We start from the raw sequence: 25,993 nt of genomic DNA on the forward strand, positions 1-25,993 counted from the left end.
AGTTTTAAAACTAGTTAAAAATCATCTACAGATGTCACAGAGTCTAGATGAACTGGTCAATCTTGGAATGCTCACCAAAGAATCAAATATCATAGTGAGTCTCAATTTTGAGGAAGTGATTAACCCCTCAGCGCCGACCTCTATATGTGGTATAGACCCTCTTTTCTTCCGTAGCCGCCGACCTCTATACGTGGTATAGACCCATACATGGTTTCACATTTACGGCTATAGCGCGAAGTGTTTTGGAGTTACTGATATGCAAATTGTTTTGTTTCCAAGAAGCCATTTTCGGGTTTATCAGCGTTGTAAATAAGAATTGAAAAATCGTTATAATGTAGTTGTTTTTGCAAGGATAATTATTTGTCAAATAAGTCTGAGCACTAATCTCTTGCTTTTTTAAAAGTCTGTTTGCTTCACTTTTTCCCACAGAGTAAAATAAAGAAATGATGATCTGAGAAGTTTGTCTTTTTGTGTGATGTTCTTTTCTCTATTTGTACATTGGGAGTGCGGTTTATTTATTATATTTGTCTTTATTTCTCAGCTTGTAATATTTTCGTAACTCTCCACGAGCGCTCTGTGTAGGCATCAGTTAGTGCTGCTTTCTGTCATACGATACGAGAACAAGTTGTTCATGGTATATATCTCGCTTGAAATACGATGTCTCGAACTTTCGTCTGAAATATGTATCGAGTTGGTTTGTTTCGTCATAAATGCTATTCCCCTCATTCAGTTTCGTCCTGCTGCTTTCGGCTTCGCTGCAGTTTCATCAGTCCGTGTGACGCGCCACGCTTAGCCGTGGTATGACTGACAGTAACGTGCTTGAAAAAATGTATAATTCAAATGAAAGTTTAGTCGGAAGTAGTAGTGACAGTATAAGTAGCAGTGATAATGAAATATGTGATGTAGCAGTGGTAAATGATGAGAGTGATGATGAGGAGGAAGCAGTACTTGCAAATTTCGTGTAGGAGACTATAGATAAATATACAGGTCAAAGAGAAGTTTTCAACGGTGAATTCTGATTGCTAAATTCTCTAATAATACTTACACAGGCCACAGAGGCAAATATTGAGCAATTACCTTATCAGGTTCAGCTGGTGAAAGGTTTGTTTACATAATACGCTCGGGAGGGAGGGGAACGAAATATTCAAGGCCGGCGTGCATCAGATAATATAGTTCCAAGGTTGCAGGAAAGATATTTTATCAGGAAATTAGCACCCAAGAGCTGGAAATCCAAACCTCAGAGACATTGTATCCTGTGTTCAAAACATGGCGAAAAGAAGACGTCAGTGTACTGCTTCCAGGAGTGTGACTTGAGTCCCTGTCTCAAAGAGTGCTTCGAACTCAACCATACGGAACTAAATTACTAAGGAAATGTGAAACAATTATGTAATTATCTGCATATACATAGTTCTGTCATAAGGAATTCCAAATTTCGTGAAAATCGGGCTATTCTTATACTTGTAGTAACGCTTTAAGTGAATCGATGTATTTCAGTCGTGCGTAGTTGAAATCTCATCCAGCCGCGGGGTAGGAAGCTATTTAAATGGCTGCGACGCTGAGGGGTTAATGCACTTGCAGCTGAAAAGGTGAAAAGAAAGTCATTTCTCTAAGTTGTGTAAGTTTCACAAATCCAGTATTAAAATGTAGAGTGTCTATATTTTTTCAGTAATGTTTTTATAGTACCCATTAAACTGTAGTCATTGTTTTCTGCTTGCTTACTGTGTATGTATTTTGTGTTCAGAACGGATTCAAAATTTCTAATTTCTATGTTTGTTATGTAATGTGTATTTGGTTTAGATATCTTCCAAAACAATTTAAAATGTACATATTAACTAATTCCATAACTTATTATTTATAGTCTATAAATAAACAGTGACACTGAAAATTGAAGGGACGGAAAAGCTAGAGCTAGAGCTTTCTGTCTACAAATTTTTAAATGCACAGGGGTGTCACATACCCTAAATACAGGCCTACACTATCTGTGGATCTGCAAGACAGGCAACTTTGAATTATACTGTCAGCCATCATTGAAATTACTTTCTGTAGTTGAGTTAACCAAGGGAGGTGGGAAAGGAAGAGCCTAGTACAAATAAGTGGAAGCAATGCCTGACTCAGCATAGAGTCTAGAATTGCCTTTAATTTTTCACCCGTTGTGAGTCCCTGATGGTGTGTGTGAAATAAGGTGAATTTCTCAGTCACTAGAAAGGATGCGTGTAAGACCTTACATATCTGTGTTTTTCAAAATATCATGATTTTAATGCCCTATGATAATGAAAGAAATTGTCACCAAATGTCTAAAAAGACCTTCGATGTTGTCATATTGAAGTGTTACATTTATTTATTCAAAACATGCGTTTCTGTGACCTAAAGATCATGACATGGCCCCCTTGGTTTCTTTGCCTCATAATTATGCATTTAATTACTGTTCTATCAAACTCACTCATTTTTATTTCCATATCATTATAAGGAAACAGTATTATAGGTTTTGTGTCAAGAATAAGAATATGAGATCAATAACTGCTTTCCTTATTTCAATGACATGATAACAATATCGCAGCTTGTCAACCCCAATAGCTTCCTTCTCCTTCCTCTGACTGCATGCTCAACATCATGGAGATACCAAAACCAGCTTTGAACAAGTGTCTAGCATTTTTCACTAGCAACAGATATGTTTTTGTTTAACTGTACCTGAATCCTCGATATCATACAAACTGATGAATATCTTATATACTCTCTACAATAGTGGGTGCACTGTGGTCAGCCTTTTGTACTGAATTTGCATAGCCACATCTGTCTTAAATTGTGTGTGAATAATGTGAGTAAATTCATTAATTCAATCTGAGAAGAAAGAAATCTATTAGATATTAGGCAATATTATTGCAGCAAACAAATTCTTAGTAATTCTGTGTAATAATGTGTTCCCCTCTTCTGCCTTGCCAGAGAAGCCTTGATTACACATACCTTTCAAATAAAGAGATCCTTATGTAGAAAGAAATCACATACAGTGCAATCCAACATGCCAGTAAAGCAAGTACACAGGTCTAGAATTATGATAATGTCATCCTACAAAGCAAATCTGAGACAGTTTGTCAAACATGACTAGTTCAGAAACAGGGCTTAAAATACCAGGCTGGGCAAGAGATATTTCAGTTAATGGCAATGGATCGAGGCCTCAAAATTTTTGCAGTAAGAAGCCACATAAAACATTCTAATCTACTGTACATTCCCTGAATAATATTTTGAGTACATATTGTTTTCTTTTGACAATCAGCACCAACACCGCATAAGGAACATCAAATTAATATACAGTAAGCACTACTAAATAGAAAAGCTAGAGCTTTCTGTCTACAAATTTTTAAATGACCAATATTTATGCAATTGCAAACAGAAAGACAAAACTGTCTCAAATAAATATACCGCCTTCAATTCACTTCTGTAACATGTTAGCATCCAACAGTCACTCAACTACAGCTACGATACAATATTCAACATTATCTTAAGATTCACTGGACAGCATACATCGTAAAACAGATATTTACATAATTAAAAATATTTACTTTTTCAACGTTTAACAACTTCATTTGATTAGTATAACAATGTGATATACATTTACTAATGAAAGTAGTAATGTATATTTAAATTTATTTCCAGCTTTTTGAAATGCTATATAGATAAATTCCTTGTAATCTTAAGATTCACAAACTTGAGACACATACTTGAACATAAGCTTTCAGTGATATTTCACATAGTAAGCCCAGACAGCCATACCTAGTGACATGAACAGCATGTACATATTAAAGCCATATTCAGAGTAATCTGCAGTTCACATAACAAAAGAAGTGAAACATTCCAGAAGAATATTTTTTCCATAAATTATACAAAACAAGCCATAAATTTTCAGAGATAAAGTACGATTAATGGACAGTGAAAGGTGGAAACATGATAGAAATATTTCCATTTCTCATCACGTGAACTGCAGAGGACCTTTACTCTTTATTTTGACAAGAACACCTTCATTGGTTTGTTTCAGTGTACAATAGTGCCCTCATATCCAAGTTTTAGTCTGGCATGTCAATAGATATAACTGGCACTACTGGTTTTAATAACTCAGTCTTCTTGACTCTCTTCTCAGGTTTGACGTCTGCAGTAGATGATCCTAGATCACCTGCACCTTGCTGGCTTTGGCTGCGGCCTCGAGAACCATCTTCGCCCTGCAGACTGTAGGCTATGTTGGCATACTCTTGGAGGAAAGGGCATAAACTTAATAGGAAGTGGCAAAAATCCTTCCGGATACCAAACCACCCTGAAAATAAAATACAATATTATTTTAAACATAACCATGTTTTACGTAGGCCGTGTCAGTGTGTTTCAGAGTCTAGGCTCCATCATCAGGTGGTGAAATGATGGTATTCAATTGTTGCTCTACTTCATGCACAATTGTTTCCAATGAATATTAAACTATTCCATTTAACAGTAAGGGCTCTATGTATTATTAATTTAAAACATCTACACTAAGTCAACTACATACTGGGTATGTCTCTCTCTCTCTCTCTCTCATCTCTGAAATATACTGTTGTTGCTTGCTGCAAAAGTTTTAATTTAGTTTTTAAATATTGATTGTCAATATCATTGAGCATGTGTTGAGGATCTATTCATTCATGTCTATAAATTTCTAGTGGGCCTAAAATATTTAATTTTATCCCTTCTGGATATGTGTGTAAAATGGTGAAAGAATTTGATATATTTGATATTTTTTAATTCTCTCAAATGAAATACGAGGGCCATTAAAAACGAAATGAGCCAGAGGTTATAAAATGAAAACCTGTACCGTTATTTCAAAAGTACAGCACTGTCCATCATTTTTGAGGTACTTGTTCCACTGCAACGCAAGATGGTGAACGGCCGTCTCATAAAGTTCCCAGGGCTGTCGATGTAAACAAGTTCCATACATACTGCTTGAAGTCGTCGTCCAAGGTGAATCGTTTGCCTCTCAGAGCCTTATTGATGCTCATCAAAAATGGCAAAATCACAGGGAGACAGGTCTGGACTGTATGGAGGGTGACCGAGGACCTTATATTTGAATGTTTGCAAGATCTCCTTGACTGCGTTTGCTGCACAGTGCCTTGCATTGTTGTGGAGCAGAATAATCCTGTGGGTCGGCTGTCCTGGTCGTTTCAATCTGATCGCTTTGCAAAGGGTGGTCAAGATTTGTGAGTATCACTGTGCATTCAGCGTTGTCCCATGCTGCAGGAAGCCCACAAGAAGGGGGCCCTTCTGGTCAAAAAAGCTGAGTATAACCTTTCCTGCACATGTGCAGATGGCCTTGGATTCTTTGAGTGGCGATGACCCTGTATGCTTCAACTGGACAGTTTGCCATTTTGACTCAGGTTTGACATGATGATACCATATGACAACTGTTTGGCATTGACCCCATGTTCATATCAGTGTTTTTGTTCACAGTAACCAGAATACTGCCCTTTCCTCCAATGACACACAGTACATATACTTATAGAACATCCCTGGAATAGAGAAGCCCCTGTGGTAGAAAAACACCCATGGTATCCCCTGCCTATTGTAAGAGGCGACTAAAGAGAAAGGGCTCTTAATTTAGGAGCGTGTGTTGGCCCTTAGCTGAGTCCTGGCATTGATTCCAATTACTTGTGCGAGGCTTCTCACTTTCAACTATCCTATCTGACCTTCCCTGGTCAATTCTTGTTCTTTACCAACAGGATTAGAAGTCAAGGCCTAGGGAGTCTTTCATTTTCACGCCCTTCATGGCATTTGTCTTTCATTGGCCAATTTTTGAAGTTTTGGACCCCTTCCATTTTTTCCCGCTTTTAATTAGTGTTAATAGAGGATGGTGCCTACTTGTACTTCCTCTTAAAACAATAACCACCCCAACCACCACCACCCTGGAATAGAGTTTGGACCATTACTATACTTATCAATGGAAAATACCCACCTAATACATTTGAGAAATACTACATTTCTGCTATTAACAAGGTCTTTGACTTATTTCAAGTGTGGTGAATATTTTTCCATTATATATTAAAAAATACTTACATCTATTTCCTCCTTTAGCCCCAAATGACATGAGGATGAGCGTACTATACGAGAGAAACAAAGGTGAAACCACACCAATATAGCTCAAGGAAATGTCTTCATCTAGTTTGTTAGCTAACAAGACCTGGAACAACACAAAAACGTGTTAAAAATCAACTGTTCTATTTAATAATAATAATAATAATAATAATAATAATAATAATAATAATAATAATAATAATAATAATTGTTTTTACATCCCACTAACTACTTTCAAGGGTTTTTGGAGATGGCAAGGTGCCGGAATTTAGTCCCGTAGGAGTTCTTTTACATGCCAGTAAATCTACCAACATGAGGCCGACATATCTGAGCGCCTTCAAATACCATTGGACTGAGCTAGGATTGAACCTGCCAAGTTGGGGTCAGAAGACCAGTACCTCAACCATCTGAGCCACTCAGGCCGGCAACATTTTAAAGTAGTTTCTGGGTGAATAGGGCAGACGTCACGATAAAGAGTGTATGTTATGAAAGCAACAGAAATAAAACAAAAATAATGGAATGTAATCACAAGAAACAGGTGAATGGGTGAGAGAAAAGGAGAAGAAAGGATAATTATTAACTGATAATGGGTTATGTGTACAAAACAGATTTTAATAATTCAAACTCCCACTAAACAAAAGAAGAGGTTGTACTATGTATAGTTTCTGAGAGTGATAAATACATTATTAATGGAAATGCAAGGAACGGTTCCACTGTTGTGCTATTATAGGGCACAAGGATGAAGTGAGCAGAAAGAGAAATTATTGGCCCAGATCAGCTGAATCATAGGCACCAATATTAAAATAGAATGGGGAAGTATAATTTCAGCAATTCCAGAATAATAAATATAGAGATTCTAACAGCTGTTAGCTTTTTGAAGATCAGAGTTACTATTTCAATGATCAGGTAAGGTCTTGCTTATAGAGGAGGGTTGCCTAGTTGTACTTCCTCTTAAAACAATAATCACCACCACCCTCACTTGTACCCTTTCATGGACATGAATCAATGCAGTTCTAGATCTTATTCTTAGGTAATTATCTAGCCTGAGCTAGGAATTTAAACTCTGGTCATATGAACAGAGTGGGATTAAGAGAATCAAAATTGATTTTTCTGATTTTAGAGCTACGAAAGAATATGCTACGGATTTTGTTTTGGACTGTCAGTAGTGTATACTGAGAGTAGAAAAAGTAAGCTGAGCTTTTCCAGAAACAGTCTGATGAAATAAAAGCAAGTAATTTAAAAATTAATATACTACTGAAATGCAGTGAACCCCTATCTAATTAAACTGACACCATACAAATGACAAAATATGTATGTGGCATGCTTCTTGCTTGTGACGGCTGGTGGGAACAGATTTACCAACAGAGTGGGTAGAAATATACAGACTTCCAGATTTCTGTATGTCAGGAGCAATGTATCAACTTTGAAGCAAATAATACTGATATTCCAACAGTTTTTCACCACATTAAATAAAAAGAAGAGACTATTCGTGTATATACAGAATACATTTGCCCAGCTCCTTGGCCTAGTGGTGTTCAGTTCAGATGGACCCTGTTTCAATACCTGGCCAGGTTAGGGTTTTTAGCTGCACCTGGTTAATTCTTTTAGCTCAGAGGCTGAGTGTTTATGTTTGTTTCAATATACATCTTCGTTTACATACAACATATCACACTACCGAGCTTGATAGCTGCAGTCGCTTAAGTGCGGCCAGTATCCAGTATTCGGGAGATAGTAGGTTTGAACCCCACTGTGGGCAGCCCTGAAAATGGTTTTCTGTGGTTTCCCATTTTCACACCAGGCAAATGCTGGCTGGGGCTGTACCTTAATTAAAGCCACGGCCGCTTTCTTCCCACTCCTAGCCCTTTCCTGTCCCATCGTCGCCATAAGACCTATCAGTGTCGGTGCGACGTAAAGCAAAAAAAAAAAAAAAAAAACCACCACAGAAACATACAATAGTGAATACATCCCTCCACATACAGTTGTCATCAGAAAAGGCATCTAGTCATAAAACTGGGCTTAATCTTTACAAAACCGGGCGAGTTGGCCGTGCGCGTAGAGGCGCGCGGCTGTGAGCTTGCATCCGGGAGATAGTAGGTTCGAATCCCACTATCGGCAGCCCTGAAGATGGTTTTCCGTGGTTTCCCATTTTCACACCAGGCAAATGCTGGGGCTGTACCTTAATTTTTTTTTTTTTTTTTTTTTTTTTTTTGCTAGGGGCTTTACGTCGCACCGACACAGATAGGTCTTATGGCGACGATGGGATAGGAATGGCCTAGGAGTTGGAAGGAAGCGGCCGTGGCCTTAATTAAGGTACAGCCCCAGCATTTGCCTGGTGTGAAAATGGGAAACCACGGAAAACCATCTTCAGGGCTGCCGACAGTGGGATTCGAACCCCCTATCTCCCGGATGCAAGCTCACAGGGAGATAGGGGGTTCGAATCCCACTGTCGGCAGCCCTGAAGATGGTTTTCCGTGGTTTCCCATTTTCACACCAGGCAAATGCTGGGGCTGTACCTTAATTAAGGCCACGGCCGCTTCCTTCCAACTCCCAGGCCTTTCCTATCCCATCGTCGCCATAAGACCTATCTGTGTCGGTGCGACGTAAAGCCCCTAGCAAAAAAAAAAAAAAATCTTTACAAAGTGCTGACCCCAGGTAATTGGGAAAGAGAATAAAAATGTACATTTCATTTAAAAGAAAAACAATCAAAGAACCTTTGAAAAGCTTGTGTTAACACATGACAAATGTCTGAAAAACTTATGCAGTAAACTATTTCAAATTGTGTGTAACAAGTTAATATAGGTTACCTGGAATATGAGTATTGGTATGACAAGGAAAGTGTATCCTAAGGCTGAGTTGAATGATGTTCTTCTCTGCTGAGGATTTACTTCAGGAGCTCGCAACAAAATTCCAGCAAAGATTATAGTGTAAAGAACTCCAACCAGGGAAAGACACATAAGGATCCACAATGGAACGAACACAACTTCCCAGCTCCATGAAATGAAGCCGTCCAACCTCAAGGCTAAAAAGATGAACTGCAGGATGTTCACAGAGCAGAACAACTCCAACTGAAACAAATCCCAAAATATATCATTACACAATTTCTTTGTGTTGTCTACAGTTGTGCATATCAATAGAGATTGAAATACAGGGTGCAGCGTAAGTCAGTTAATGAAAGATGCATAGCATAGTTAAGACATGAATAATGTTTAAAAACTTATGCACAAGTTGTCCTATAGAAATAGTTAATAATAATGTTATTTGCTTTACGTCCCACTAGCTACTTTTCGGTTTTCGGAGACGCTGAGGTGCCGGAATTTAGTCCCGCAGGAGTTCTGTTACGTGCCATGTCTACCGAGATGAGGCTGACGTATCTGAGTACCTTAAAATACCACCAAACTGAGCCAGGACGAACCTGCCAAGTTGGGGCCAGAAGGCCAGTGTCTCAACCGTCTTAGCCACTCAGCCCGGCTAGAAATAGTTCTAAGTGGCCTCCACTGTTATCTAAAAATATCTTGTCACCCAAGTCCCCATTATTACCAAACATGTTTTCACATTCTTGTTTATAAAATCCCTAAACACTGGAGGTTTAGTGGCTTTGTAGAGGAAACTTTGACCTTCAATATACCCCACACTGAAAAGTCACATGGCATGATGTCTAGTGATCTTAGTGGCCCATCGATTTTACCCCACCTTCCTACACACACTTCAAAATTGTCATTAAAAGATTCACAGATGTTTAATCCACAGTGCAGTGGAACACCATTTTGCTGCCCATTAAGATTGTTTTGTACTGCTTCAAATACAGGTCTACTGTCTAATTCTATCAAAACCTCTTTTAACATTCAAAAGTAGGCTACCTATTTGCACTCACGATCCCACTGAGAAAAATAAGGACCTATCACTCTTTTATTGCATATACTCGCCTTAACATTATTTCAAGAACATTTAATTTGACAGAGCCAACTTGGCCATGCGGTTAGGGTCGCACAGCTGTGTGGTTGCATTCAGGAGATGGAGAATTTGAACCCCAATGGCAGCAGCCCTGAAGATGATTTTCTTTGGTTTCCCATTTTCATACTAGGCAAATACTGGGACTGTACCTTAATTAAGGCCACGGCCACTTCCTTTCCAATCCCAGCCCTTTTCCATCCTTAAGTCACCAAAAATCATCGATGTGTTAGTACAATGTTAAATCACTAACAAAAAACATTTATTTCATCCCCAATTACAAACTGGGGGTTTTCAGAAGCCCAATACACAAAATTATGTTTGTTAACTCTTCCACTGAACATGCTTCATCAGAATACAAAATTGTTTTGTAAAAGTTAGGATCACTTTCACTTTGGATCACATACCACTCACAGAATTAACATCTTTGATTAGGATCATCCTTGTTTAGGGCGTGTAGCAATGTAGGCCAAGGGCGCCCATATCCGGAGGCAAGGCGGGCGCCCCCCCTCCCCTTTTTAGCTCTCAGGGAAAGGCAAAAATCTAGTCTAGTCAGGTGTTTTCCTTTCAAGAAAATGATTTAAAAGTCAGTATTACGTAGAAGCGATAGTACCGTTCCCCACCAACAGGCAGGGAACACTGTGGGTTATTCTAGCACAGAATACAAGTTGCCATTTATCTTTCAAAATATTAAAAATACTACGTACCCCAGGTCTGCCCCCTCCCCCCTACAAACTGTTATATGGGCGCTGATGATGTAGGCTTATAAGGCTTCAAATGTAACATTTTTAATGTTCACCTTAGACTTCTGCCAGAAAGTTGTAGTTCTTTAAAAGTACCTCTTGTTAATTTTTGGGAGACTGGATGAATGCCTGTGCAATGATGTTCAGGTTTAGGGTGGCCACTGCATGGTTAAGTCCGTTACTAGTGGCTAAGTATGTGGGAAATTTTCAATGAAATGTTGTCATAGTTTCAATCAATCAATCAATCAATCAATCAATCAATCAATCAATCAATCAATCAATCAATCAATCAATCAATCAATCAATCAATCAATCAATCAATCACCACTGATCTGCATTTAAGTCAGTCAGCAAGGTGGCTGATTACCTACCTGTTGTTTAGCTAGTCTTTTCTTAAATGATTGCACAGAATTGGGAAATTTATTGAATATCTCCCTTGGTAAATTATTCCAATCCCTAACTCTTCTTCTTATAAATTAATATTTGCCACAATTTGTTCTCCTGAATTCTAGCTTTATTGTGATCTTTCCTACTTTTAAAAACACCACTCAAACTTATTTGTCTGCTAATATCATTCCACACCATCTATCCACTGACAGCTCGAAACACGTACCACTTAGTCCAGTAGCTCGTCTCCTTTCTTCCAAAGTTTTCCAGCCCAAATTTTGCAACATTTTCGTAATGCTACTATTTTGTCAGAAATCACCCAGAACAAATCAAGCTGTTTTTCTTTGGATTTTTCCCAGTTCTCAAATGAAGTAATTCTGATGAGAGGATCCCATACACTGGAACGATACTCTAGTCGGGGTCTTACCAGAGGCTTATATGCCCTCTCCTTTACATCCTTACTACAACCCCTAAACACTCTCATAACTATGTGGAGAGATCTGAACCCTTATTTACAATTCCATTTATGTGATTACCTCAATGAAGATCTTTCCTTATATTAACACCTAGGTACTTACAGTGATCCTCATAAATAACTTTCACCCCATCTACGCAGTAATTAAAACTGAGAGCTTTTCCTATTAGTGAAACTCATAACCTGACTTTTAAACCCGTTTACCATCATAGCACTGCCTGCTGTCCTTCTCACAACATTATCGAGGTCATTTTGCAGTTGCTCACAATCTTGTAACTTATTTATTACTCTCTACAGTATAACACCATCCGCACAAAGCCTTCCAGTTCTTTACATATATATCATTTATATATAGCCTATATGAAAATATAAAGGTCCAATAATACTGCCTTAACGAATTCCCCTCTTAATGATTACAGGATCAGATAATGCTCCATCTACTCTAATCCAGTGAGTTCTATTTTCTAGAAATAAAGCCGCCCATTATCACTCTTCTGCCTAGTCCAATTGCACTCATTTTTGCCAGTGGTCTCCCATGATCTACCCTATCAAATGCCTTAGATAGGAGAATCATGATACAGTCCATTTGGCCTCCTGAATCTAGGATATCTGCTATATCTTGCTGGAATCCTACAAGTTGAGCTTCAGTGGAATAACAATTCCTAAACCCAAACTGCCTTCTATCAAACCAATTATTAAGTTCACAAACATGTCTAATATAATCAGAAAGAATGCTTTCCCAAAGCTTACATGGAACACATGCCAAACTGACTGGCCTGTAATTTTCGACTTTATGTTTATCACCCTTTCCTTTATACACACGGGCTAATATATTAACTCTCCATTCATTTTGTATAGTTCCTTCATGCAAACAGTAATCAAATAAGCACTTCAGATATGGTACTATATTCCAACCCATTGTCTTTAGTATATCCCCATATATCTTACTAATTCCAGCTGCTTTTCTAGTTTTCAACTTTTGTATTGTATTGTAAATGACTGTTATCGTAAGTAAATTTCAATACATCATTAGTATTTGTCAATTCCTCTATCTGGACATTATCCTTGTAAACAGCAATCTTTACATACTGCTGACTGAACGCTTCTGCCTTCTGTAGATCATTGCATACACACTTCCCTGGTTCATTAATGATTACTGGAATATCATTATTGGAACCTGTTTCTGCCTTAAAGTACCTATACATAACCTTCCATTTTGCACCTTAATTTGTATGACTTCCAATTACTGTATGCTTGCCACCATGTTATCTTTAGCTGTCTTCTTCGATAGATTCAATTTTCTAGTAAGTTCCTTTAATTTCTCCTTACTTCCATAACCATTTCTTACTCTATTTCTTTCTAACGTGCCCCTCCTTCTTAGTTTCTTTACTTCTCTGTTATAATATAGCGGGTCTTTACCATTCCTTACCACCTTTAAAGGTACAAACCATTTTTTTTTTTCACATTCCTCAATGACTGCTTTAAATTCATCCCACAGTATGTTGACATTTTTATTTCCTGTCTTCTGCTGATCGTAATTAATTTTTAAAATCTCCCCCACTTCTGTAAAACAAACATTATTAAAAATGTAAGCTTCTCATGCAAACAATGAATGCACAAATAAAGCCAACTTGTCACTTGTCATTAACAAGCCAGCCCTGCCACTACTCTTTGTACAAATTTACTTCACTGCACAACTTTTGTAATATAACTTTTATAAAATATATGACAGTGTAATGGAGGAGCATATTATAAAATGTCCTTTTTGTAAAATTTTTTTGTTATAAGGTATGGGCATTGTCATTATCAATTTTATGGACAAAAAGAATATCATTCACGCCTAACCTCAGCTGTTTTGAGAGTGTATTAAGATTTCAATTCCATATGGTACAACATGTAAAAAAGTTGACGTCCAGTTGTAACAAAATGTTTTAATGTGCATATAACAAATCATTTTAAGACATTCAGCATTTTAACAGATTGTAAATGTATTTATACAGAGACTAACTAAAGGTATTGTATTTTAAATATTAGGATAAGGTTTTAAAGTTTCAAACTCAATAATAGTCATATTATTTTCAATAAGACAACGTAATATATAAATGCTTTATATTTAAGAGGTTTTTAAAGTTTAGTATGGATAAGTTTGTTAATGGCAAACCATAAATGTAAGTTCTAGAACAATGTTATCAATTTAACCTTGTAAAAATATTTATAGCTGAAGATGTTCAAAATATGAACGAAACATGTCCTATGTTTTAGCAATTAAGCATTAAAATAAGGATGAGAACCTAATTTTATAATTGCTTTTAATGTATTCAGTAGGTGGAAATCAAAGTTTTATTGTTTTCCTTTTAACAGACTTTCAATACGAAAAAAAAAAAAAAAAAAAAAAAAAAAAAAAAAAAAAAAAAAAAAAAGAAAAAAGGGGGATAGTCTGTTGCAAAGCAGTGATACTGTTTTGAGAGAAAGTAGAACTGGACAACCAATCTCTCCTAACACTAATCAGTTGAAAACAGGCAAAGGTCGGAATCAGACATGAACAAGAATTGAACAAGCTGTGAGTCCCTTGGAATTTCACCTTTTGCCTCTTAAGGCTGGTATTACACTATCAAAGAAGTTTGTCAAAGATCTTTTGTAATATAACTTTTATAAAATATATGACAGATGGTGGGGAATATTACAAAATATCCTTTTTGTAAAATTTCTTTGTTATAAGGTATGGACATTGTGCTAAAGTTTGCAAAAGATTTGACTTGTTAAATCCAAAATGGTGATCATAAGTTCAGCTGGAACGTTACTACAACAAAACTGCTTATTTCTGGGTATGAAATGTACAACGCAAGACACCAGGAATATAAAAATAGAAATTTAAGACAGTAAGTGTATTTAAACATAGCGTAGGTGACAAATACTATACAGGAATGATGCACACTTTTGGATGTGAAAAGGAAATGGAATGGATTACATAGCCAGTATTTGGCTGAAAAACTGAAATTGAATATGATGTTTACATTATAAATTATATTTCTTCCATTCATTTCATTGTTATTATTGTAAGCAACTTCTTTTAGTTTTCTGATAAGCCATGTGAAATAACATACAACTATGTGGGTTTAAAACTTGTATGAACAAGCAGACAGATGTAGAGCTTGCGGTGTACTCTCCTGTGATGGTTTAATTTAAAACAAACTGGTACATTTAATGAGAGTTCTTGTCATTAACAATACAAGTAAAAACTAACAGTTGCCACACATGCACACAACTGTCCTTCATCCATTTTTGCTGAACTGTGATAAAATATTTTACAATAGATCTTTGAGAAATTTCTTTGGTAGTGCAATACCAGCTAAGACAAGCAGGGGATACTGTGGATGTATTCTACCACCCCCACCCAACAGGGAACTTCCCGAAAGTCACTGCCAGTATATGCCAAAGATAAATGCCTGAAGTCTTTTTTTTTTAAACACTTTTGATTATTTATAGAAATACTGTACAATATATATATAAAATAAGAGTTTCATCTGTACATTGCTCAGAATTTAAAAAGGATGGTATTTCTGTATCAGTCGTGTCCAGAGTAATAACGAAATGCACTTTTTACTTTTCTGTAATTTCTGTCTGTCTGTATGTACAGTACACGCATCACGAGAAAACGGCTGAAGAGAATTTAATGAAAATCAGTATGCAAAGTCGGGGAATAAGTCGCTACAATCTAGGCCGTAAATAATTTTATTCACGCTGACTGAAATGGTAGTTTAGGGGAAGGTCTAAAATTTAATTATCAAATATTTATGCTATTATTGGTCATATCTTAATGAAAATCAGTATGAAAAGTCAGGAAATAAGTCGCTATAATCTAGGCTATAAATCATTTTATTCACGGTGAGTGAATCGGTAGTTTAGGGGAAGGCCTAAAATATAATTCTCAAATATTTATGTTACTAATGGTTGTAGCTTAACGAGAATCGGTAAAAGAAGTTGGGGAATAAGTCGCTACAATCTAGGCCATAAATAATTATATTCACTCTGAGAAAAATGATAGTTTAGGGGAAGGCCTAAAATAGAATTCTCAAATATTTATGTTATTAGTGGTCCTATCTTAATGAAAATCGGTATGCAAAGTCGGGGAATAAGTCGCTATAATTTAGATCATAAATAATTTTATTCACTCTGAGTGAAATGGTAGTTTAGGGGAAGGCCTAACAGTTAATTCCCAAATAATTATGTTATAAGTGGTCGTATCGATAAATACTACATAACTAAAGTCATATAGTATTAAATTTCTGATCATTTGTCCGGCTCCATGGCCTTTGGTCACAGGGGCCCCGGGTTCGATTCCTGACAGGGTCAGGAATTTTAACCAGCATTGGTTAACCCTTTCACTACCAATTTTATTTTTTCATAAATTAGGTTATTTCTTTGCATTTACTGGTCAACGAACTACATTTTTTTTTTTGCTATGGGCTTTACGTCGCACCGACTCAGATAGGTCTTATGGCGACGATCAACGAACTTCTAATTAGTATGCAATTTCAATATCTAATTCATATCTGATACGTTGTGCCTCTGAGAGGGGTGGGACATGTATCCCACTGGTATTTCTGTGTGGGATTTATATGTCCCAGTGGTATATTTTGGAAGATGCCAACCTTTATTCAAATACCATTATTTATGAGAATATGAAATAAAAATATAGCACACAGAATACTAAATAGCCATACTTAAAACGATGATGTATAAGATCAAATTATTAGGTTTAGAACACTTCACATGTAGGTTAGATTAGGTGCAACAGATCAAGTGTGATAAGGTGCAAAGTAGTTCTTGCACAGAGGGAGCTTACACATTGTACAGAGAGTTTTGGTTCTGTTTCTTTCTTCAACTTTGAGCACCTCACACGTCGCCTTCTGGTGTTGCCTTCCACCGGCAACTGATCTAAGACATTCAACATCAGTTTTGATGCCGAGGTAGGTCGCCCAGATGTCCTCTTCCTTTTTAGTGTTGCATTTGCTTTGGAAACAGCCATCATTTGTTCTGCAAGGGGAATAATATACTCCAGCAACGGAATCTTTTTATGGTTGGTTTCTTGGTACAAAATCCAAGAACTGACAACGGCCATCGTGAGAACCTTGAAGAAAACCTTTCTCCATCACTTTTGAGATTCTCTATCGTATGTTCCAAATTTCTGATCTGAGAGATTTACACCTGCCATAATTTCATTGTAGCATGATGTTGATTCTGGGCAGGGAACGTCTTACTTCCATCTTCCTTCTTTTTTAGCACTTTGACTTTCTTTGCCATATGGCAGTTGTTAAGTACCACCACTTCTCTAGAATCCTGCCATTTTGCAACAAGCGTTCCAGAAGCATTAGCTAAATACTGACATTGGCTCCTGTCTAACTTTCCTTGCCATTGTCGTTTTCGTCTGCTTCTGTGGCTGTATCACCATCCAAACCTACCGAATCATTGTCCATAGGCACGTAATTTACATCCACATCATCATCATCACAGCCAAAGTCCAAATTTGATGCTGAATCTTCTGTACTGGTCTCTAAAAACTCTGCCAGTTGGTCGTCATTCGAAAAGACATCCTCCCAATGCCGTCTTTTTGAAGTCATCTTAGTTACAATAAACAAAAGCTACTTTGTAAACTAGGTTATAAAATACCACTGGGACTATATGTCCCAATGAAAACTACCAACGGGTTATATGTGTCCCATTGTAAAGAAAGTAGTTATAACTTTGCACTAACCCGATATTATAATATGTAAGATGCAAGAAAGTGGTATTTATTATCGCTCTAAGTACCTGCGTGTGTTACACAATGAACACAATAATGCAACCTCTGAGAACTGGCGTGAAAACAGTGACCCATATTGACAATCTCCCGTTCAATGAATAAAACTTAGAACAAGTGCCATCTGTTGGAAATTTATGGCAATGCTAAAGCTAACAAATGTATAGATAACCATTGGGACACGGTCCTGTGCTATTATAATTGAATTAAATCCCAATAGTATTGCTTGATGACCTTGCGGGATATATATGTCCCAGTGGGAGTGAAAGGGTTAATTTCACTGGCACGGGGGCTGTGTGCCTGTGTCGTCTTCATCATCATTTCATCCTCATCACGATGCGCAGGTCACCTACGGGTGTCAAATCAAAAGACCTGCACCTGGCGAGCCGAACATGTCCTCGGACACTCCCGGCACTAAAAGCCAAACGCCATTTCATTTCTGATCAGTTATGTCTTATAGATTGTTACCATAGCGGCTATGATCACAGAGATATTCATGAATTTGAATTGTTGTTACTAAGTCCATATCAACGCCGAGTCACGAGAAAATGGGTAAACAGGATTTTATGAAAATCGGTATGTAAAGTCGGAGAATAAGGAACTACAGTCTATGCTATAAATAGTTTTATAAGACGCCCTAATATCAGAGAGTCGAAAGAAAACTAAATGTCAAGGCCTACAATATAGAAAGCTCATAAAATTTATCAATAATAACATTAATTTGACCATTGTTTGTTGTGATGATCTTTGTGTCTTCTGTTGCTATTCATCTCCGATAGATAGGATTACTGCTCATACGAAGTTTATTTTTAATTTGCCTTACGTCACACCGACACAGTTAGGCCTTATGGTGACGATGGGATAGGAGAGGGCTAAGAGTGTAAAGGAAGCGGCCTTGGCCTTAATTAAGGTATTTGCCTGGTGTGAAAATGGGAAACAACGCAATAACATCTTCAGGGCTACTGACAGTGGGGTTTGAATCCACTATCTCCCGGATGCAAGCTCACGGCTGCGCACCCCTAACCACACAGCCAACTTGCCCGATCATACCGAGTGTAACAGTCTCTCTGAATATTGGCAGGAAGTAGCTGGAGAATAGCATGCCATTCCTCTGGTTCCTAAATTTTCTGATACTACTGGTACGTAACACACTGCTTCATCATAGCCTTCGAGTTATTCAATCCCCACTCTGAGGCACTGATTGGAATGAGCATGTACATATTTAACGGAATAATGGCAGAGGAGTGGTCACGGCTGTCTGCGGCTTTGTAACTTCGGTTCTGGAACTTTAGACTGTTAGACCGGCACCATAGTACTATTTGTTAAAAATGAGAAAATGTGAGTTTTTTCATTGATAGAGTATTTTATATGATAACATTGCTTTCAATCATTACATTCCTACTGACGTTTTTGTAATGACCTATGTTGACTTCAGTTAGGAAAGCCACGAAGTCAGACTTTCTGAGAATCCCGTAGCGAAGCACGGGTACATCAGCTAGTATATATTATGAAGACAGAAGGTGAATTAGATTCAACCTCAGTGGTGCAGAGAGAAATAATACAAATTGGAGAAACAAACAACAAGCAGCAATTACAGGTTGGCTATGAACTAAAGAAGACATGGATGTTCCCTACTGTGTTTTGATCTTGCTTTAGGCACCTCAATGATCATCTCTGACATCCAAAAGGGAGAAAGTACTGTGAGGTCTGTGGCACAATTACAGACAAGACTGTTGAACACAAGGCTAATTTTCCAGTTGCAACTGAATAACCAAATCATAACTCACTGAAGATCCCTATAATGGTAGAATTAAACACTAGTAGATACCTGCAAGCTGTACAAGTAAGGGAACAGGATGGTGCTGAAATCCTGGAGTGGAGTGCTCACTGAGGAAAAGGCTAGAACAGTGTCTTGCTATAGGTACAAGTCACCTGCAGAAAGCTGGAGGCAAACAAAGAGGGAAGCGTGTTATGCCAGCAGGTTCCTGTAACGTTCGCCAGTGAGGAATGCTGTCAGATGTTCATCCCACATGAAGTCCCCATACAAGGATACCACCACCACCACCACCACCACCACCACCACCACCACTAGTCTGAACTGTACCCTGCAGGCAAGAGGGATCCATTACCTCATAGTTGATGACACACTCGTACCTGGCCACTGGTGTATACCAACTGGTAGCTCCACTCATCTGTCCAGGCGACTTATTTTTCCATGTTTTGAGCATCCAATGGCGGTGTTCCTATGTCAGTTGTGTCTTGTGATGGGTGTTGAGCAGAGGTACCTCGTGGGATGCTTGCTTCTGTACCCCATGACGAGGAGATAGTTTTGAATGGTATGACCGCTCACACATCGTCATTGTCCAGCACTGAACTGATGAGTGATCAATTGCACTGTAACCTGTCTATCGGCTCTTTGAACAATCCGAGCTAGCCGACGGCGACACCATGACAGTTGACCCTGACAGCGGTGGTTTTGTCCGAATCCCCATACTCACAGTACACTCTTGATACAGTGGCCCTTAGAAAGGCCAGTGCCTGCATGGCTTCACAGATGGAGTGACCTACGTGTCCGGTTCTGACAATCTGGCTGTGATCAAGTGCGCTGAGGTCTCGTGTCTTAACCATCCTGTGATCAACTGTTATTCATACAGCCTGTACAAGGTCTGAAATCCTCGCTGTTACATGCCACACCCTCCTATTACATTTGCTGGGGCAAGCACAGTGCCATTTCCCTTCTACAGCAGCTACATTGCCCTGCGGTTCAGAGTGACTCTCATCAGATAAAAGAACGTTTTTGAAAGTGTTGCATGTCCAATCCTGATGATTATGTACCCACAAAAGGTGTTTCCTGTACTTTCTCCTGTTAGAAGGTGCTTCTTTACAGGATTGTGGGCTTCCCTTCCAGCTGGCAGAAGTACGTGATGAACATTAAGATCATCAAGATTCACTCCCCTTTACCCTCAATTCGGGAGCTAAGTCCACAGCAGTGAACCTGGGGCTTTGATTAGCTTCTTCTGAGGAGAAAACGTTCATCAGTTGGTATAATTTTTCCCTTCCTGGCACAGTTTCACTTTTTCTTCAGTGAATTGAGCCAGTCTGTTTGTGCTGCTGAATAATTCTATTTATAATGCTTACACCAACACCACTCTTTGTAATGGAAGTATTATTAAATAATGCTACAATCGCACTATACTTCCTGGGAATCGTATCCACTGAAGACATAGGTATTACAGATTGCAAGAAGAAAGCTCAAAACAGACACAGTTCAAAATGAATACACTTTTAACCTAAAACAATCGTCATGCATACATTAATTACCAACTAATAACAATGCAAAGAGAGAATGGGATCTAAGAATAAGCTATGTGTAGCACACAGTTGTCACCAATGAAGGAAAAGAAACCTTTTTTAAAAACTAATTTACATGGTATTGTAGCTGTGTAATACAGTATTTTAAAATGTTAGTTTGTATCCTTTATTTGCTTATATACAGTACATAAAAAGGATAACTGCTATATCATGCTGGAATCCTACAAGTTGAGCTTCAGTGGAATAACCTTTCCTAAACCCTAACTGGTTTGACAGAAGGCACAAATAGATAAGTCCTCTCAGTTTTAATTACTGCATTGATGGGGTGAAAGTTCCCTTTGGGGATCTTTGTAAGTACCTAGGTGTTAATAAAAGGAAATATCTTCATTGGGGTAATCACATAAATATGATTGTAAACAAAGGGTACAGATCTCTGGACATGGTTATGAGGGTATTTAGGGGTTGTAGTAAGGATGTAAAGGACAGGGCATATAAGCCTCTGAAAAGACCCCAAATAGAGTAGGGTTCCGGTGTATGGGACTCTCACCATGATTACTTGATTCAAGAACTAGACAAAATCCAAAGAAAAGCAGCTCGATTTGTTCTGGGTGATTTCCAACAAAAGAGTAGCGTTACAAAAATGTTGCAAAGTTTAGGTTGGGAAGACTTGGGAGAAAGGAGACGAGCCACTCGGCTAAGTGGTACGTTGATATAGATGTTGATTCCCATTGAGAATGAGTAAATTTATAATACCAATATAAATGGTCCGTTATTGGACATTATAAATTTTCCAGCTAACTCATTCCTGGTTGCCAGCGTTTTGCCCTAATGTGCTAAGTTAGGCTTATCAGTTGGTAAATAGCACACCCTTCAAGGCACATGGCTAGTGCATACCGTGGAGGCCACTGTGTAGGCTACTTGGAGCCACTGGCAGTGCCAATGCCCTATGAGAGACTTTGTCTCATTACCAAAAATTGATGCCTGCCTGGCCATCAGATGATATAGATGTTGATTCCCATAGGGAACCTGAAATATTTGTCCTGAATGAGTAAATGGCCAGAGAAGCATCAATTTTTGGTAATGAGACAAAGTCTCTCATAGTGAATTGGCACTGCCGGTGGCTCCAAGTAGCCTACGCAGTGGCCTCCATGGTATGCACTAGCCATGCATCTTGGTGGGTGTGCTATTTACCAACTGATAAGCCCAACTTAGCACACTGGGGCAAAACGCTGGCAACATGCAATGAGTTAGCTGGAAAATTTATAATGTCCAATAACGGATCATATATATTGGTATTATAAGTGGTATGTTCCGAGCCGTCAGTGGCGAGATGGCGTGGAATGACATCAGTAGACGAATAAGTTTGAGTGGTGTATTTAAAAGTAGGAAAGATCACAATATGAAGATAAAGTTGGGGCAAATATTTGTTTATAGGAAGGGGAGTTAGGGATTGGAATAACTTACCAAGGGAGATGTTCAATAAATTTCCAATTTCTTTGCAATCATTTAAGAAAAGGCTATGAAAACAACAGATTAGTAATCTGCCACTAGTGATTGATAGTGATATCACGTAGTACTGCAGTTGAATTTATGTTTGTGTTCATTTGAACCTGTCCAACCCAGAAACATTTATTTTTTAAGGAATGCACACAAATTGTGTATGTAAGTTACATAAATTTTGGCAATACATTTTATACCCCGCATTTTGATTGTACACATTTTAATTAAGCATAAAAGTCTACCAGGGGTATTACTCATTTTTTATAAGGGGTCATGTGGTAATGATCACAAGGTTGATCGCATAACTCACATACACAGTTATTCCTGGGATCATGAAAATGCTTGTTCTTGCATACTTTGTGGTGGTACTCATGCACAGCTATTCAGGTCACCAAGTGTCGGAGATCTTGATTTGTGTTGGCCCAGGATCTATTTAACATAGCTTCTGTAGTATAAAAGCCCAGCCAAATTTCTCTTTGTTTCTTTTTTCTTTCAAGGAGCAGTTTATTTGAGCTGTCGGTAGATGGGAGTCTCACACGCAGTTCTTCTATATAGGACGATTCTCTCGCGAGTTCATATACTAGTCTAGACTTTGTGTGTTTCGAAACATCTAGAGCGGCTTTCAAGAATCTTGATTTAACTGCTTCCAAAGTCGTTAGATCTTTTAGACTTATCCCAAATAATATCTATTCCGTAGGTTGTGATGGGAACTATTTTTGCGTGGAATAAGGCCATAGCGGTTCTTAATGATAATCTTGATATTGTCTGGCTCCATGGCTAAATGGTTAGCGTGCTGGCCTTTGGTCACAGGGATCCCGGGTTCGATTCCCGGCAGGGTCGGGAATTTTAACCATCATTGGTTAACTTCTCTAGCCCGGGGACTGGGTGTATTTGTCGTCTTCATCATCATTTTCATCCTCATCATGACGCGCAAGTCTCCTAAGTGGAGTCAGATCGAAAGACCTGCACATGGCGAGCCGAACATGTTCTCGGACACTCCCGGCACTAAAAGCCATACGCCATTTCATTTCATCTGGATATTTCTTTGATGTCAAAAATTGCTTTTGTGGCAGATGCTGCATGGGATTTCATGTGTATTCTGAAAGATCGGGCGGTGGTTTGCAGAGTCACTCCCAGGTATTTGAAGCTGCTGACTGTCACAAGAGGTTTCAGTCCTAGATATATCCTGTACTCCACAGTTTCTCGACCTCTGTTGCGGAATGTCATCTGTACAGTTTTTTCGGTGTTAATTTCCATTGTGTTTTCCTGTGCCTACTTCTCAAGTTGGTTTGTGACTCTTTGCAGGTTGTGGGTGGAGTTCGATCTGTGACTCTTTGCAGGTTGTGGGTGGAGTTCGATCCAATGACCATGGCGTCCGCATATGTGTAGATTTTTATATCTTCCGTCTCTTGTCTAATATCTGTACAACATCGTATGTGGCGAGATTAAAGAGTAGGGGCCTTAATGGGTTCCCCTCTAGGACACTGTTGGTCTGAGATATTGTTTTCAATGTGGTTATGCCATCTGTGATCTGAATTAAATTGACTGTTATGGATCAGTGCAGTGAGCTTATCTTCTCCTGTTATTGATTCCAGCTTTGAGATTAGTGTATGTCTGTTTAGTGTATAAAAGTTTTGGTATAATCTACAAAGATTACAGTGGAACCTCGATTATTCGTTCCCGGAAAATACGCTTTCCCGGAATATGCGTTCAAATTACGTGGTCCCGCGAGCATTGTAATTAAATCACGTTGTAAAAGTCCCGCATTATCCGTTCCTCGAAGAAACGATTTCCCGGATCAACCGTCCAGAAATTCCAGTCCCATCAACGCTAAATCCTCGATCAATCGTTTTTTAATAAACTGTATCTCACAAAAGGACGGTTATGGCATATTTATGGATCTTGGCGTTAACGCCCCGTCACTGCGATAATTAAAGCAAGTACTGTACCGGTACTGGAAAAGCGATCGGCGGTGAACTTGCATAAGGGACCATCTTAGCATCGCATTCGGGTGGTATTGTTTAGAAAATCTCGGAAAATCATAAAGCAGAGAATGGCAACAACAATTGCAAGGAGACACGGCGCATTTCGACAGCTCTGCTTGAAGACGGAACGAGTTTCGTCAAATGTTCGCACTTATAAAACGTCCATATTATGTCCAGGGTTAGATGTTTATATTTTTACTTTTTTCGATCGTACTGCCGAAGAGGTTTTTGGCACTTTGCTCAGGGCACTGCAGAGTAACTGGGGTTTCAGGCAGGAATCGAAACTGCTTCTTAACACAAATTCAGTATTTTTGATATTATCGTTCATGATTGTGTTAGCGAGACCAAAACACATGTTGCACCTAAATGTAATTTAAAAAAAAGAAAGCCATGGGAGGTCTTGGAATTGCCTATTACTGTTTAGGTCCTAATGTAAGACTGGGAATTTTACGTTTTCGTGTTAAAATACCAAAAACCGCAGTCGTTTTATCTGCGCACGTTACATTTTAAATGGTTGGTATAATTTCAAACTCGTACTGACATGTGCAGCCAGCGCGCTTTCCAGATCATGAATAACCGTAATTTCTGAAGTTTTGATATTTCTTTTATCTTTTCAATTTGATTGGATTTGTGACGCGCAGAACTGAATATAATGCATATAATGCATTCGAGAACTTTTAAGAATCGATACTTACATTCGAAACCATGTTTTCGAGTTTAACATAACCTTTAAAAGTCGACGTAGACCTAATAGGGATGTACTGAAACACTACCGATAGATGTCTCACGTGTAGTACCCGGTATGCGCTTGTCGATCGTCATTTGTTTGTATGTGTTTTAAATGGAAGTTACCTAGTTAAATGCTAAAGTTAAAGATTTAATATATCGTTACGACAACAAAGACGACGAGAAAATTGTGATGCCTGACAACTGCTGTGTCCCAATGTCCCAAAATCAAGGTCGACCGTATTCATACCATCAATTTCCTAAGCAAGATGCTTTCCGTAAAAAGTGGTAGCATGCAGTTCGTAGGCAAGACCTACGAAATAAAAATACGACTCCTAATATCAAAGTCTGCTCGAAACATTTTACAGTTGAAGATTATGTCATTACTGAAACTGGTAAGTAAGCTAATTAGTACTAATTGAGAAATAATTTTATAATAAGGTAGTACATTCTTAAAAGTCAATATGACCTATTTCAATAATTTTAGGCGAAAGACGAAGACTTAAGGAGAACGCTGTACCTTCGATATTTTCATGGTGTGGCACCGGTACCTTGGAAATAACTCCGAGAGCAAGAAGATATAGAAGAAGGAAAACGGCCATAACACCGTGTGCGGTACGGTACCCTGAATCACACAGTGACCTATAATTTGACACTGGAGCACCATCAATTTCAGACTTCCTGAACAGGAAATAACTCATTAATTCCAAATTTGAAATTTTTATACCGGTATTTGTCTTATGGTCCGAAACAAGATCCTGAAACTCGTGCGCTACACGGAAATGAAGTTCAGTCGTACTGGATGTAGCCCCAGGCACTGCTGTTACACCAATGTCGTGCCTTATGTACGCCTCTAACCGGCAAAGAAAAGAAAATATACCGTATTAGGAATGTTTTCAAAATGTTATTTGTACTTTAAAAATTCAATCTAAAAAAACGCTAAAAGAAGGAGTTGCTGCATTTATTTCTTACTGGTACCTTTCAATCAACTCTTGCATTTTTCCGGATACTTTTTCGCCCCTTTTCTTTAATTCTG

General features: G+C 38.3%; 1 protein-coding gene across 1 annotated transcript in view; it reads right to left on the bottom strand.

The window, feature by feature from the left end:
- Positions 1-4,000: 4,000 nt before the first annotated feature.
- Positions 4,001-25,993, bottom strand: part of LOC136856740 (transmembrane protein 185B) — a 54,959-nt gene continuing 32,966 nt past the window's right edge. Inside the window, exons 4-6 of the mRNA XM_067134822.2 lie at positions 8,886-9,146; positions 6,064-6,187; positions 4,001-4,303 (exon numbers count right to left, since the gene is read on the bottom strand). Coding sequence (XP_066990923.1) covers positions 4,059-4,303; positions 6,064-6,187; positions 8,886-9,146 — 630 coding nt within the window. The 3' untranslated portion in view covers positions 4,001-4,058. The remainder of the gene's footprint in view (positions 4,304-6,063; positions 6,188-8,885; positions 9,147-25,993) is intronic.

This window comes from Anabrus simplex, chromosome 1, assembly GCF_040414725.1.
Source record: "Anabrus simplex isolate iqAnaSimp1 chromosome 1, ASM4041472v1, whole genome shotgun sequence".
Classification (NCBI taxonomy): domain Eukaryota; kingdom Metazoa; phylum Arthropoda; class Insecta; order Orthoptera; family Tettigoniidae; genus Anabrus; species Anabrus simplex.